This window comes from Marmota marmota, unplaced genomic scaffold (assembly GCF_001458135.2).
Source record: "Marmota marmota marmota unplaced genomic scaffold, marMar, whole genome shotgun sequence".
Classification (NCBI taxonomy): domain Eukaryota; kingdom Metazoa; phylum Chordata; class Mammalia; order Rodentia; family Sciuridae; genus Marmota; species Marmota marmota.
The window spans coordinates 3,660,936-3,675,417 of record NW_025999991.1 but is presented as its reverse complement, the minus strand read 5'-3'; the positions used below and the strand labels follow the sequence as shown (position 1 = coordinate 3,675,417).

The 14,482-nt window shown below is 39.0% G+C and overlaps 1 protein-coding gene across 2 annotated transcripts in view; it reads right to left on the bottom strand.

Moving 5' to 3' along the window:
- Dok6 (docking protein 6) overlaps positions 1–14,482 on the bottom strand; it is a 376,031-nt gene that overhangs the window by 147,606 nt on the left and 213,943 nt on the right. For both annotated transcript variants that reach the window (XM_015499571.2, XM_048806626.1), the window contains one exon: positions 8,834–8,953. In XM_015499571.2, coding sequence (XP_015355057.1) covers positions 8,834–8,953 — 120 coding nt within the window. The remainder of the gene's footprint in view (positions 1–8,833; positions 8,954–14,482) is intronic.

Genomic DNA, 14,482 nt, shown 5'->3' with positions numbered 1-14,482 from the left:
TATAGTATTGCTGAATTCCCTTTTTTGTTGTGGTTGTTTTCTGACAAATCTTTAGATTTTTCCATGTAACACTCCTAGATTATTCTTCTTTATCATTTTTATGATTTTACTTAATTTTCTTATCATTTTATGCAGATCGGGACTCTCAGTAAACTATTTCTCATGTGTAGTGAGAGAACATAACTTTGTCTTATTCCCAATCTCATGGGGAAAGCATTCAATATTTAATTCACAAGAGTGAGCTTTTGTGGAGGTTTTTATCAATGTCCTTCATTATTTAAGAAAATCCCCTTATATTACTAGGCTTTTGAGAGTTTTTTCATGAGATGATGTTGCATTTCATCAAATGCCTTTTTTAGAAAAATTATGGTGATCATATAATTTTCTCCCTTAATCTATTAAAACAATGAAACATTTCCGGAAATTTTGTATTAATGGGATATGACAAAATTGAACTACAGTGCATTTTTTTAAAAGTATGACCCTCCATTTCATTTTCCAATATTTTTAAGCAGGGCTTTGTGTGTGTATATTCATGGAGGAAATGTGTCTGCATTTTTTTTGACTTGCTTATATTGTCTACTTTGGGTACCTGTCTGTGTTAGTGACCTCATGAGTGGGCTGTAGAGTCATTCCTTCTCTATTTATTGAAAAATTTTCATAGTATTGGTATTATTTCTTCTTTGAATGTTTGGTAAATTTCAACAGTGCAATTACAGAAACTGGAGTTTATGTATGGGAATATGTATGACAATTTAAATTTATTTCATGCATAGCACTCTTCAGATTTTCTGTTTCTTCTTGGATCAGGTTGGGTAATTTGAATCTATTGTATGGTATAAAATTAGACTATTTTATTCCATTCTGATGAAAACTATGCTTTAATAAAAAGAACAATTCCTTCAAATTTACCATTAAATGAATGCCTTGTATATATTACCTGTTTTATTTCATATGGTCCCTAATTTATTTCCTTTGTTATCTTTTATTTTCATCTAGGGAATGGTAGACATGTAAATGAAATATCAGATTTTATTTTTGAAAACAAAGATCAGAGATGATGTTTTGCATGTTCCTTTATGGCAGATGGGAAATTTAGATAAATTTCCCCAATTTTTTTCTCCTCAAATTTAACATTTCTTATTACCTGAGCGCTTGGAATGATATTTTTGATATTAATATCTTAAGCTTTCTCAAACTGGAAAAATATACAGCTTTACAAAATATATCAAAGTAAAAGGCTGAAAATTAATGATCTAAATATCCATAAAGAGATCTGAGGAGGAGCCAGCAATCACCACAGAGTAACTGGAGTGAAGTGATCAGTAATGGTGCTTAAAGAGCAGAAATCAATGCAGTGCAGACAATATTTATATGCATTCCTCTTCCCGGGCGGCCGTAGCAAAGTGCCATGGCCGGCTGGCTTGAACACAGACATTTGTCCTTCTTAAGGTTCTGGGGGCTGGGAGACCTGGATCAGATGCCAGCAGGGTCCATCTCTTTTGAGAACTCCCTCCTTGCCTTGCAGACACTGTCTCCTTTCAGTCTCCACTAGGTCTCCTCTGTGTGTGACCTACCCTGCGGACATCAGTGATATTGGACTGGACACACACAGGGAATCTCATTTCACCTAACTGCCCCTTGGGGTCCAGCCTCCTGGTACCTTCACATAAGAGGTGCTGGAGATGAGGGTCTCAACGTCTGAATTTTGAAGGTGACAAAATTCAGTCTATAGCGATACTAAAAGGAGTTGAACATATAGGCAAATATTTGGTGGTACAGACTAGGGGGAAAAAAGCAACAAATAAAAAGAAATTAAGGAAGGCATATGACTCCAGTATTAAAAAGTTAATACAATGAAATGAGAGTTGAATTTTATGTCAATGACTTTGAAACCACTCGAGAAATGGATGATTTTTTTCAGTCACTGGTAGATTTTTTTTTTTTTTTTTAAAAGCTAATTGTAATTGACAGTCTGTTAACCTTGGTTTTCAGTCTTTAGTGAAGAGGAGAGTTATTGAAGTTGAAAAATATGTGTCTGGACCCTACTGCCAGAGATAGATACCTACTTTATAGGTATGAGTGGGGCTGGAATTCTCTTGTTTAGCTCACTAATGCTAATGCCATCAGGGGTTCACAGGTATCTGGTTTTATTTTGGTTTTTTTTTGCTAGCATTTGTGCCTGTTTCCATAGGATGAATTGGAAGCTGGCTGAAATGATGTCACAGATGTTAGCAGAGGAAAGAAGACCGTCTTACCTGCTTTGTATGCACCTGTATTGTTTTGAAATCCCTTCACTCTGCTTTCCTGTGCTGTGTCACCTTCTGCTCTGAGGTAATACCTGGGGGCCCACAGGAGCTTGGGTACCCACTCCAGGTCAGACTCAACTCGGGACAGTGCAGTCCATCTTGTACCTTCTTACGTCTTGCTGGACTCCACTAATACCCTCTATTAATTGTCCTTTCATCAAAACCAGTAGGGAAAATCCAATTCTAGACTTCTCCTTTTAAAGACACCTCTAATTTATGTGAGGAGATATGAGCCTATGTCACTCCCCACTCAACTTTCCAGGGACAGAGGAAGGACAAGGTGTCTACTTCTTACTTTCTATAAGACTCTCTTTTTGAAGTCATTTTTCTCCTTGTAGTTCACAGCATGGAGAATGCAGCACTTCTGGAATAATTATTCCCCTGGAAAGCTCTTTCCTTCACATTGCTAAGAATGTTTTCAGAATCTACATCTTTATTTTTACCGTTGGTGTAGGGGATTTTGCCAGGGCAAGTTAAGCAGCATCTTTGGATGCTTCAAAATACTCCTTCAAGAGTATGTGTCATTTTATACCAATATGGTTAGACAAATGGACCATCTGGGTTTGGCCCTGTGGTAAGGAAACACTACAGAACATTTTTGGTTCCCCTGAAGCCTCTATTGCAAAGTAGAGGCAAAAACAGACAGAGCTTTGACTTTCATTCCATTGTAATACACACTGAAAAGCAAGTAAGAAAAGTGGTGGTTACTTGCTAAATTATATTCAAAGTTTGTGTAAATCAATTAATGAAATTGAAAATAGTGCAACACAAAGCTGGGCAAAAGAGCTACGACTCCTTCAAGACTCAGTGCTTTATTCTTCCTGCCAGGCTGGCTGTGCCTACAGTCCCTTTGAGCTCACTGGTTGTCTTAGCCTTCCTTGTTTCACGGAACTTGAATTCCACAGGGTATTCATATGCACCATGTGAGAGGATTTCTCAAGAACTCTACTAATGTTTACTGTAACCATCATACAAGTTGGTTTTTGTTTCCTAGGGCCACGGCAACAAAGTATCCAACATAGATGCTGTAAAACAACAAGGGAAAGTTATCGCTTAATAGCCTGGAAAGCCCGAAGTCTAAGTCAAGGTGTAGTAGGGTCGTCTCTCTGATGCTCCATCTTTTCTAGTCTGTGGTGTTTGCAGGAAGTTATTGGGTCCTGGGCCTGTTGAAGATCACCACTCCATCCACATGGCTGTCTCCTCATATGTCCTCCCTTGTGCACATCTGTCTGTCAGTGTCCCGAATTCCTCTCATTGGGTTAGGGCTCATGCTAATGTCCCTGCTTGAACTCGGTTGCCTTTTTCCAGATACAGCCACATGCTGCGTACCCAGAGCTGAAACTTCAGCATGTCCCTTTGGGTAGGAGACACGGCTCAGTCCATGGCATGCCATCGCCACTCTGCTATTGTCATCACAGCTGTTTCCTGGGACTTGCCGTGGCAATGCTAGCGCTTGTGGGCAGCACTTACAACTCAGTCCACTTCTTTCCCTGTGTAAGTTGGTTTTGCTCTGTGTCTCCCTATGGACAAAATGATAAGCCTGCAACCTCACTGGTTATAAAGAACATGTATGAGCATCAAGATCACATACCTTATATCATTTTTGAGGAACTGGGAAAAAGTCCCTAAATGGATATTTATTGTTACTGTTGCCACTGTCCTCTCATGAACCAGTGGCCATCTTCCATCAGTAAAGTCCTGCCAGTGTTAGTTTTAATCACTGATAGGCATTAAGAATTTCAGATTTGTCTGAGGAAGCTATTTTGAGGATTAAAAAGTAATTTTTAAAAAGAAGAGGATAATCTAATTGATAAGAATTAATCATAACTGTACCACGGCACTGTTTTTTTTTTGGACATGTATTTTATCATAGCTTAGAAAGCAGCTTAGCATCATTGCTATTTATATCCCTCAGTTCATTCATTTCTTTCTTCCTCTAGGTGATGCATTTTAACCTCTTTCATGGCTTCACAGGTGAGCTCTGCTGTGCTTCTTGACTTTGGGTTTGGACACAGGACCTGTTTGGCCAATGCAATATCAGTGGACATGAAATATGCAGAGGATGAAGTTAAGTTGCAAGTTTGGTCTTGCTCTCTTGCATCAGTTATTAATTGTTTTGAGACATGCTTTTGGTAGCTGCAGGTGTAGGGAGGATAAGAGATACTTGGAGTCCATCTCAGCAGAACCCATTTAACTGAACTGAGCTCCAGCCACTCCCCTATCCATGAACAGCAAAGACATGCTTCTGGTAATGGCAACACAGTATTTTACAAAACATTGATTGATAGACCTTCCTCGGAAGTTGGTGTCCTTCACTGTTTTGCAAGCTTCTTGGCTAATGACCATGTTTTGTTCAATTCTACATTTCCTTAGCTTAGTTTTTGGATATCATAGGTCCTCAAAAATATTTCATGTGTGAACAATGAAAGAGTGAATGATATTTATAGGGGTCTGAGTTCAACGGAGGCAAAATGGTTACTCTGACAATCCAGGTAAAGGGTTTAGAGCCAACATAGAATATTGCTTTGGTTTGGAGAAAATATGGCTGAAAGTAGGAATTTGTGCTGAGTCTAGTCCACATTGGCAGAGCCACTGGGTCTTGGATAAAACCAGACCCTCAGACCTGATTGAATCAGCCAGATGTCAAACACTGAGGTGACTTTTTGGTTGGTTTGCTCTGGACACAGAGAGGTGTCTTGCATTGGTAGCAAGCTGGACGTCCCCCATATTTCCTTCCAACTGCCACTGCAGGGCGTTCCTGCAAATGAGCTGCCTCTTGATCACGACACTCTCTTTTGCCATGGATGATGAATATGCGACATCTGTTTTCCAGAAGTGTTATTATGGGTTGTGAAGCCTCGATAAACAACTATGACTGTTACACTATATATTCATACTTTCCAAGGTCAGTGTAGGCTATCTGAAATGCTGCTGAAATATCTGGAGATCCAAGAAAGTGTAAGAATTTAAGTTTTGAAAAGTCTACTTCCTATACTATTTCTTGTGGCAGTGTTACCTGAAGTCTATGAATTGTGTGTGTATGTGTGTGTGTATGTGTGTGTGTGTGTGTGTGTGTGTGTGTGAGAGAGAGAGAGAGAGAGAGAGAGAGAGAGAGAGAGAGAGAGGGTTTGTGTTTGCTTATATATAACGTAGGATCTGAGTCAATGGGAAAGCAGCTGACAGCTTTAGATAAAGGTGATTATGGCAAAGAATTTAATCAATAACCACTTTTATTTCAGCAAAACACATTATTTTTCACCTTTAAAATTATTTGCATAAATATCTATTCTTATTTAGCCTCAGAATAAATAAGACCAGGCTGTCTGAACAGCCAGGAAAATACTAGAGGAGAAGTAGCAATTTTGAATGTCAAAATAATGCTGTGGTCAAGACCAAGTGGTATGCCTTTACCTCAATTGTAGAATACCACAAGGTCATCACAAGCCACTCTAATGTAATTTTCACATCAATTCTGGGTACTTTATCTTATCTTTTAGGAGAAAAACTTCAAATTAAATCCAACCACATGATTGACAAGATAACAAAGTATTTCTCTGACAGAGAATAAATTGTATAATTTAATACCAAAATGCCTCAAGGAAAAAAAAAAACCTGAATCTATAATGACAAATTCTTCATAAAGGACTTAGTTCAATCTGTACATATTAATGACTTCAAACATGTATTAAGAAGTTAATGATTTTGTTTATTTTAGAAGGTTTGTCTTGAAAAGTCTGGAACAGTGATTGAGAATCAATGAAAGAAGAGTTTTGAAACACTACTTTTAAAGACATTAATCAGCTAGCTAAAACAACAAGCATTTTCCTTACGCATTTTAAGTCAAGTTAATGGTCATAACTGTTGGCTCCAAGGGCAGCCTCAGACCTTAAAGAAAGGGTCCAGCCAGCTGAGAACCAATCTTAGTCTTGACCATGAGGTTTTAGAGCCCATGGGAGTTAATCACCTCCAGGGGCTTCTCAGTTGGAGCTGGCATATGCACAGGGGACGTCTGATGAATAGGAAGTGAGAAAACTAGGCATGAACATAAGAACCTGTGTGATCTGTGTGTACACTTCTTCCCCAGCTGCATATAGACACTAGAATGATTGAGTTTGCCACAGTGGAGTCAGAAGTCTTGATGTATCTTGAGCTTTATTCTTTTTATTGTCCTACTCTAATATGCATGAGAAGTATTAAAAGTTTTAATTAGCTTTCCATGGGCTAGGGAAAGGTACCATGTGGGTTTAGGGATCCACCTGAACAAAAAGAAGACTCCAAGCCCTGAGCTGACTACACACCTGGCCTGGAGGTGGGGAGACAGTGATTCCCTGGGAAAGGCAATTCTCCCATCAAAGGGTTTCCTGTTGTTGCCAAGCACTGAAGAGAGGTGTGTGTGTGTGTGTGTGTGTGTGTGTGTGTGTGTGTGTGTGCATATATACTGAGTTAGCTTGCCAATTTCTTTATAGGGCACTGTGTACCTTCTGAAGGCCATTTAAGTGAACCTGATACTACCTTACCCAGCTCAGTAATTATTCATGGATTTGTTAAATATATTTTAAAAAGCACATTCACCCTTTTGCATGGTTTACCAAACAAACAAACAAACAAAAATTAACACAAGCATTTGTGGCCTGGGCAATATTACAATTTCAGATCTGCTCTAAATTATAGGCAGGAATTTTTTGTTGTTGTTTTCTTTGGTTTTACTTATGATCCCTTATAAAAGGAAAACTCTGCTTTTCATGTAGCTCTTTCATTTAATTCCATATTTGTTTTATCCTAAATCCAAATCTATATTTAAATTTTCCTTTTCTATTCTAGGCAAATTAACATTATCATCAAATTACAAACAGAATTATAATAAAAGGATTCCATTTTCCATTTGGATGGAAACCATACACAACTTCAAATCTTTAAACTGAAAGCACATAGTGTACACTGGAAGAGATGCATCTCCCTCAATCTTAATTTATAAATCGTTTTGTATTTCCTTTATGTAGTACTCGACAATTCTTTTATCAGTAAGAGTTTCTCTCTCTCTCTCTCTCTCTCGTGCTCTCTCTCTTTTTTCTTAAACTGTGAATGAACAGCACACTTCAAGCAGTATGGTTATGGATGTTCTGTGCTTATCACAGCTCCAGAAAACAAATCAGATGCAGAAATCTGAGTGAGGCAGGAAAGGAGCTGAGGTGTAAAGAGGAACCCAGAAAAAGCTGCAGAAATGCTTTGTGTGTGTGTGTGTGTGTGTGTGTGTGTGTGTGTGCGCGCGCACGCGCGCACATGCGTCCAGGGGTGTCCTTGGGATTGAACTCAGAGGCACTCAACCAGTGAGTAACATACCCAGCCCTATTTTGTATTTTATTTAGAGACAGGGTCTCATGAAGTTGCTTAGCTCCTCGCTTTTGCTGAGGCTGGCTTTGGACTCCTGATCCTTCTGTCTCAGCCTCTCTAGCTGTTGGGATTACAGGAGTGTGACACTGCACCTGGCCAAAATGCTTTTGTGTCTTTGTAAAAATTATCTGACAGAGGCAGTGTCTGGCACCTGCAAATATTCATGATCAATAGTAGGAAAAGTTCTGCTTCCTTTTTTTTTTTTTTTGTTAATATGATTGACCTGACACATTACTTGTTTCAGTGACAAATAAAAGAAAGAGTGTTCTAATGAGCTGTGAAATAGCAGAGGTTATTAGCAACATTGCTATTAGTAGCAACAGGACTATGGTCATCAGTGGTGTCATGGTGCACTTCACCTGTGCAGTCTAGTTCATACACCATGGAGGGTCCCATAAATTCTCTTTAATAAACAGTGTCAAGTTTCACCAGTTACCCTCAGACTTTCTCAATGCTGACCGCCAAATGCAAACATTGAAAAGTACCTATTTGCACAATACTAGATCACCTGGTAGTGGTGTTAATTACTTAAAAAGTAGGGGAAAATGGGCTCATTATCAATTACTAATTCTCCTGAATATAATTCAAGACTTTCCATTGAATAATACATACATTACTCCAATTGCATCGGAGATGCTAAGCAACAGCATGCAGCATAGATTGTTCAGAGGCATCAGAAATGCCTGTTAAATTAGAGGCTGGGGGTACTCTGAGATCTCATCCTCGGTACTTTCCTACTGAGAGTAACACATACTTTAAAAGCACTTGACAACCTGAGGAGCCAAATTTGTCAACATAAGCTCTGAATCTGTACCCACTTCCAGAGAAGGAAATGTAGGGGTGCTATATATTCAAAGGCTGGTGGTACTCTGAGATCTCATCCACGGTACTTTCCTACTGAAAATAGGAGAAAATGACAACGCCAAAGACAAGGAGCCAGGAGACCTGGGTTATACTTTGGCATTTTCTCTAGTTGCTATGCCATCGTGGGAAAGTCCCATAATAATGTGGACTGATGGATTTGTTTCCTTTTTTTTTTTTTGGTTAATATGATTGGCCTGACACATTACTGAGGTCCTCTCCAGCTCGGGTCCTACAGGTAGCCTGAGGTGCGGCCGGCTTGGGACACTGACCGTTCTGCTCGCGCTGCACCCCCGCCGCCAGCAGGTCTGGCTCCCCGAGGCTGATGTCATTGAGCCGGGTCCCCAGGCACTCCATGCACAGGTGTTTGCACCACTCCTCCGCCTCCAGCTCTGCAAAGGAGCACAAAGACAGTCAGCGGTGCTCAGCGACAAGGACACACTCCCTGGACCCACTGCCCCCATAATCCCCCAAAGAGAACCCCGCAGGCGAAAGCCATGCGCAGGAAGTGAACAAAGTCCCCACCATCCTTTTCTAGGTTGGACCTTCCATTTTCAAAAGGTCTAAGATCACAGCCCTTCACTGTATTCCCAAATAACAGTCTGTCAATGTTTGTTTCCTGTACAGCAGGTTTTAGACTACTTTAGTTTTTGGAGAGAAATTACTTAGACAATCAATCAGTCAATCAATCAATAAAGAAACAATAAGATTAAAGTAGATAAATGAGTAATCGAAATAAAATGCCAGACTAGATTAAGCAAGTGAATGCTTTCCAGGGCTGTGAGTTAGATTTGTGTGGGTTGAAGGTCCCTTGTCCAGGTCATTCTGAATGACAGCGGATCACAGACTCTGGTGATGCCCAAAGCTTTCAGACTTCCATAAAAACAAATGACTCCAACTCTAAGGCTTGCGTGTGTGAGGAGGCTGAGGGTTGGAGTCATTCCTGCCTTCCAAGTAGGATCGTTGGTTAGCACCCGACATGATTGCTACTTTACTATGCAGAGATTGCAAAAAAGGTTTAATATTATGGGGCAAGCTCCAATATCACCAAACAGAAATTAGATCAGAACACTGAGGCCTGTCCAGAGAAGTTTCTGACTTTTCCATGCAGCGTAAGTCTGTACTAGAATAGTTTAATATAGATTTCTGTCAAACCTCCTGCTCTCTGTGGATGGCATTCCAACCTTTGCCTTGACATTTTAAACGCCCCATGGAGAGTTATCTGTGACAGGTTTTCGGGACTCCACACATCTGAGTACCAAAAGCTCTCCTCTGGGTTCAACACGACAGACTTGGCTTCCTTCCTGAGCTGAGGCGCACTGCCTTAGCATCGAAAATAGTTTGGATTACTTTGATGTCAGGACAAATTTATCATTTATTTAGTTTTATCAAGACCATGGTTATATACTATTAGACAATAAAACAGAAAAAAAAAATGCTTCCCTCCACCGGGTACTATTCTAATAAAACTAAAACTTCCAGCTTTCACTCTAATCACGACAGGCATCATCCCCATGTTTTCAAAATTTCCCTTTCTGTTGAGAGCCGCCATCACCCGGAGTTAAGGATCAGGCAGATTCCCAGGAGAGCCCAGCTTCTTCGCTCTGGGTTGGACTGCGTGGACATTTCTTCAGGAGCCCAAGGGATAATCTTTTCTAACCACAAGGTCACTAATATAATAACTGTGCTCTTGTTGATGCTCATGTCTTCCTCAAAAACAAGAAAACAAAATCTTTTTTATTATAGGAAAGGTACGCCAGACTACCTAGAATTTTTTTTTTTTACAGAAACAAATAATAGCAAATATTAAAAATAGTTATTCTTGGATATATGAGTTTTAATTTATAAAATCTGTAGTAGTTTTGGAAGCTTTCCTACAACAAACCAAAATCCTATAGGCTATACCCATTTACATGCTGTCTATCCAGAAATCCCTGGAATTTTCAATGAGGGAGACAATATTATTATGTTTATTCTTTTTAATTCTTAATATTTTGAAGTTTTCTCTGGACTCTACTATTAAACTTCTTAATTAAAATCACATGCAATCAATATCTCATTTACATTATTTTACCTTGTATTGTTTCCGGTTCTCCATGAACGGAGATGGTGATACTAATATGCTATTTGGGGTAAAAATAAGAATGCTAAATATGCCAAACACCTTGGAGCCAATGTTCCCTGTAAGTGGTTAATCAGTGCATGCCCAGAGGTTCTAGATTTATATGATTCAATCCTTTTCTATCTACTCCTTTGTCCTAGGATTTAATGAGAGAAAGGAAGTCATCATACAGTAAAGGGCTTCTATGAAACTGAGCTCTTTGAAATACAAGTAAATGCTAAATGCAGTTTCTGTAAGAATAGGAATCCAGGGAGGATTCCCACTGCAGAGTGAAAGGCACTTGTGGGCTTCCTGGCAGGAAGGGGTATTTTCTGCCACCAGTCTCAGCAATCACAAAGCTTCAGCATGTGAGCAGTGCAGTAGCATACAAGAATAGAAAGGCCCAGAGTAGTGAAAGTAAATGAGCACAGAGTCGCCATAAAGACTGGACTGTAAACTATTTTACAGAGAGGAAGAACAAGAGGAAGAGGCAGCTCAGTTGTCATCAAAAGTTCCTTTTTAAAAATAAATGGTTGTGAACTCAGTACATGTAAGGCACGTGTTTGGCGGCTCTAAGATCACTGCTTCTGCTCTTGGTTATCATAGACTCTGGTGGGACAGGCAGGTGAGCTTGGTATGTGGTGCTCAGGAGGCTGCTAGCCTATCCAGGTGCCAAGAGCAACTGTGGCAAAGGCTCACCAGGGTGGGAGGTATCAGAATGGGGACGTGCAGGGCAGCAGCAAGAAGACAGGTATGCAGGAAAGTGAACATGCAAATGTGTGTGTGTGTGTGGGGGGGGGTGAGTGTGTCCATGTGTTTGTGAATGTGCATCTGTGTGTGGAAGATGGCTGGGGCAGATACAGAAAGACATTTGCAGGACAGAGAGAGTAGCATTTATAGCAGCTGGGGATAGCTCTGAGTTCACATAAGAAAACAGAAGGAGAAGAATAGACCAAGTACTGTTTCTTCTGTTGTTATCGTTGGTTCGGTTAGATCAGTCCAAAATCTGGATCTTAAATGTGTTAACCTTTGCTGCATGAAGATGAGATCTAATAGCGTCGGTGTAGATAAGTTGAATTAGTTTGAGTATTATACAAGGCTTTGGTTTCTTTAATCTGTTTTTGATAAGCCACCTTTCAAGAAATTACAGCTATGTTTTTTATTTGCTCTGAGTATTGAAGTCTTTTAATCTTTTACTGCACGCTGATTCATTTTGTCCTATGACTACATAACTAGTGTTTTTTTCTGAATTATCCTTCATCTTTCATATATATATACATATTTATATTGTTTTGCAGTCCTGGAAATAAAATCCAGTGCTGTGTGTATGTTAGGCAAGTGCTGTACTACTGAGCTACGCTCCCAGCCCCTAAATAGTTTTTTTTCTTAACAGAGCTGAGATTAAATGCAAATGCAAGTCCTATAGACCTAGTACCTTTTGTCATGCTTCACCTTTCAAAACTCTTAGTCTACACATGGTGTGAAAATAATTAAACTTTCTTTATGGTGGAATAAAGACATTAAAGTAGTCTATTAAGGTTGAATGTTTTTCTTTTCATAACAGAAATGCTTTTTTAGCAAGATGCCTTTTTCCTGTGGCTAGGTTGAAATTCTTAATTATCTACCACAAAAACCCAAATAATGTTTTTTTTTTATGATTAGGATTAAATGGATAAATTTGATAATTTTCAAAAAAAAATTTAAAAAATGTTGGGAAAAAGCAAGAAAAATAGCGAAGAAAAATGAAATCAAAAAGTGAAATATGTAGTAAATGGGTTAATATTGATTAGAGGCCAAAATAATCAGGGGTAGTGTAAACTAGAAATACTGTAGTCCAACAGGGACTCCTTTCTGGGTTTCAGCTTCTTTCCACCTCCCCCCATAGGATTCTGGGGATGGTATGCCTGCATCCATTTGAGCAAGAAAGAGGACTTTACATAGAAGGCCCTTGATAAATACCTTCAGACTAAATGATTAGATTCAAGCTTTATTACTTTCACTATATTTGGGCCTTAGGATAACAACATTAAAGTTAAATGATCTAAAATAACCTATATTTGAAAATAAAGTGAATTTTTTTTCATCACATATACAGAAAATATGCTACCAGCCAAAATCACATATCAAAATGAAAAGACCACTGCATACTTTTGTGCTTTTTCTAAGATGCAGCCAGACTAGATTGGTGTGGGAATAACAAATTATCACATGCAATTCTCCTTGGATTTAGCTTTTATTGGTAATATCAGGAAAGCATAGGTAAAATACTCTTGCTTAGTCATCAGCGTAAACAGTAATTCTTAACTATATCTAATTCTTATTGTCTGTGCGGATATGCTTTGATTTGGTGATAAAGATTGCCTTACTACTTATTACAGTATTAAATGCATGCTTTGCTGCAAAGTAGAGCCACACCACCTCCCCACAGACTACTATTGTCAGAGAATATGCAGCTTATTCTCTGATTGCCATGCAACGTTTGTAGAGCTGTTCAAACAGGACACCTGGGCCATGTTCACCTTCCTGACAATAGGAAGCAAGTGAACACCTAAACTCTTGCTTTAGCAGACACAAGGGAAGTATCTCTGGGTAGCCCACAGCAAAGAGCTTTTTCCTTTGATGACGAATTTGTAGGACTGATCAATTGAGAGATGGGGCAATAGTTTTTTTTTTTTTTTCCTAAGGAGGAAGTGTTTTTATTTTCCTTCTGTGGCAGGCTCCTCATTTGCTCTCTTACCTAAAACTCACTCACACCTAGTAGTTCTCCTTCAAAATTTGGTTCTCATCTGAACTTCTTGAAACCCAGGTTTAGATATGACAGTGTTTCTCTGCATTTCATATTTTTTCTACAGTCCTTACATATTGCTGGGTTATTTTTTTTGCCTTTCCCAACTAGTATGCTTAAAGAAATTAGAGTGTAGAAGATTTATTTTATGTGGTCCTTAAGAGCCTAGCACAATGCCTGAATATGGAAGCTAATCAATAAACATGGAACAAGCAGTGGATGAGATTTGCAGTGACTTCCCCAAGTTGAAGGCAGATTCTAGAACGTAATGCAGATGACCTGGGAAGTAGTCTCTAATTGCAGGCTTTGTGGTCTGTGTCCTTCTGCATTTATATGGGGCTTATGATTTTGGGTATTCACCTCTGGATCTTCAGTTAGGTGGGAAGGGGGCATTACAAAACACAATTCTCCACGGAAATTCAGCCATACCAAGGTTCTTTTTTAATTTATCTTTTACTTTTAACCACCTCATTAGATATATTGTGTCAACATGGAATTCTTGAATTCTTGTTCACATTCTCTTTGACTTTATGTGTAATAAACAGTAGATCAGATTTTTATTTTCCATATAGATAAGGCAGTGGAATCTTAGAAAAAGTCAAATGGGAGCCAAGGAAATGAGTCAGCAACTAAATGTATTCCATCTTTTATGAAGATATTGGTAACTTATTTTCTTTAACAGCAGGTTGATATATCAAATGTTTGGAATCAATACAGAAAACCTTATTCTGCTATTTTCCTCTTGTTGTGAACTAGAGGAGTGAGGATCGGTTTCCAGACATGACCAAATGGAAAATTGTTCCTGCCTGTCTTCCAAGGTAACAAATGACAAATCGCAGCAATTGACAGAACCATCAAATGTGCTGTTCTTCTGCTAACAAGAATTCATTGCAAAATGCTTTAATATGAAGGTTAGTAAACGTCACAAGAGTTTAGAACAATTGAGAGAAAATAAGAAAGAACAGAAATTAGCACATGGAAGTGGTCTGAGAGTGAAGGTGCCTGTGTGTGCCTGTGCATTCTGTGCAGGTGAGA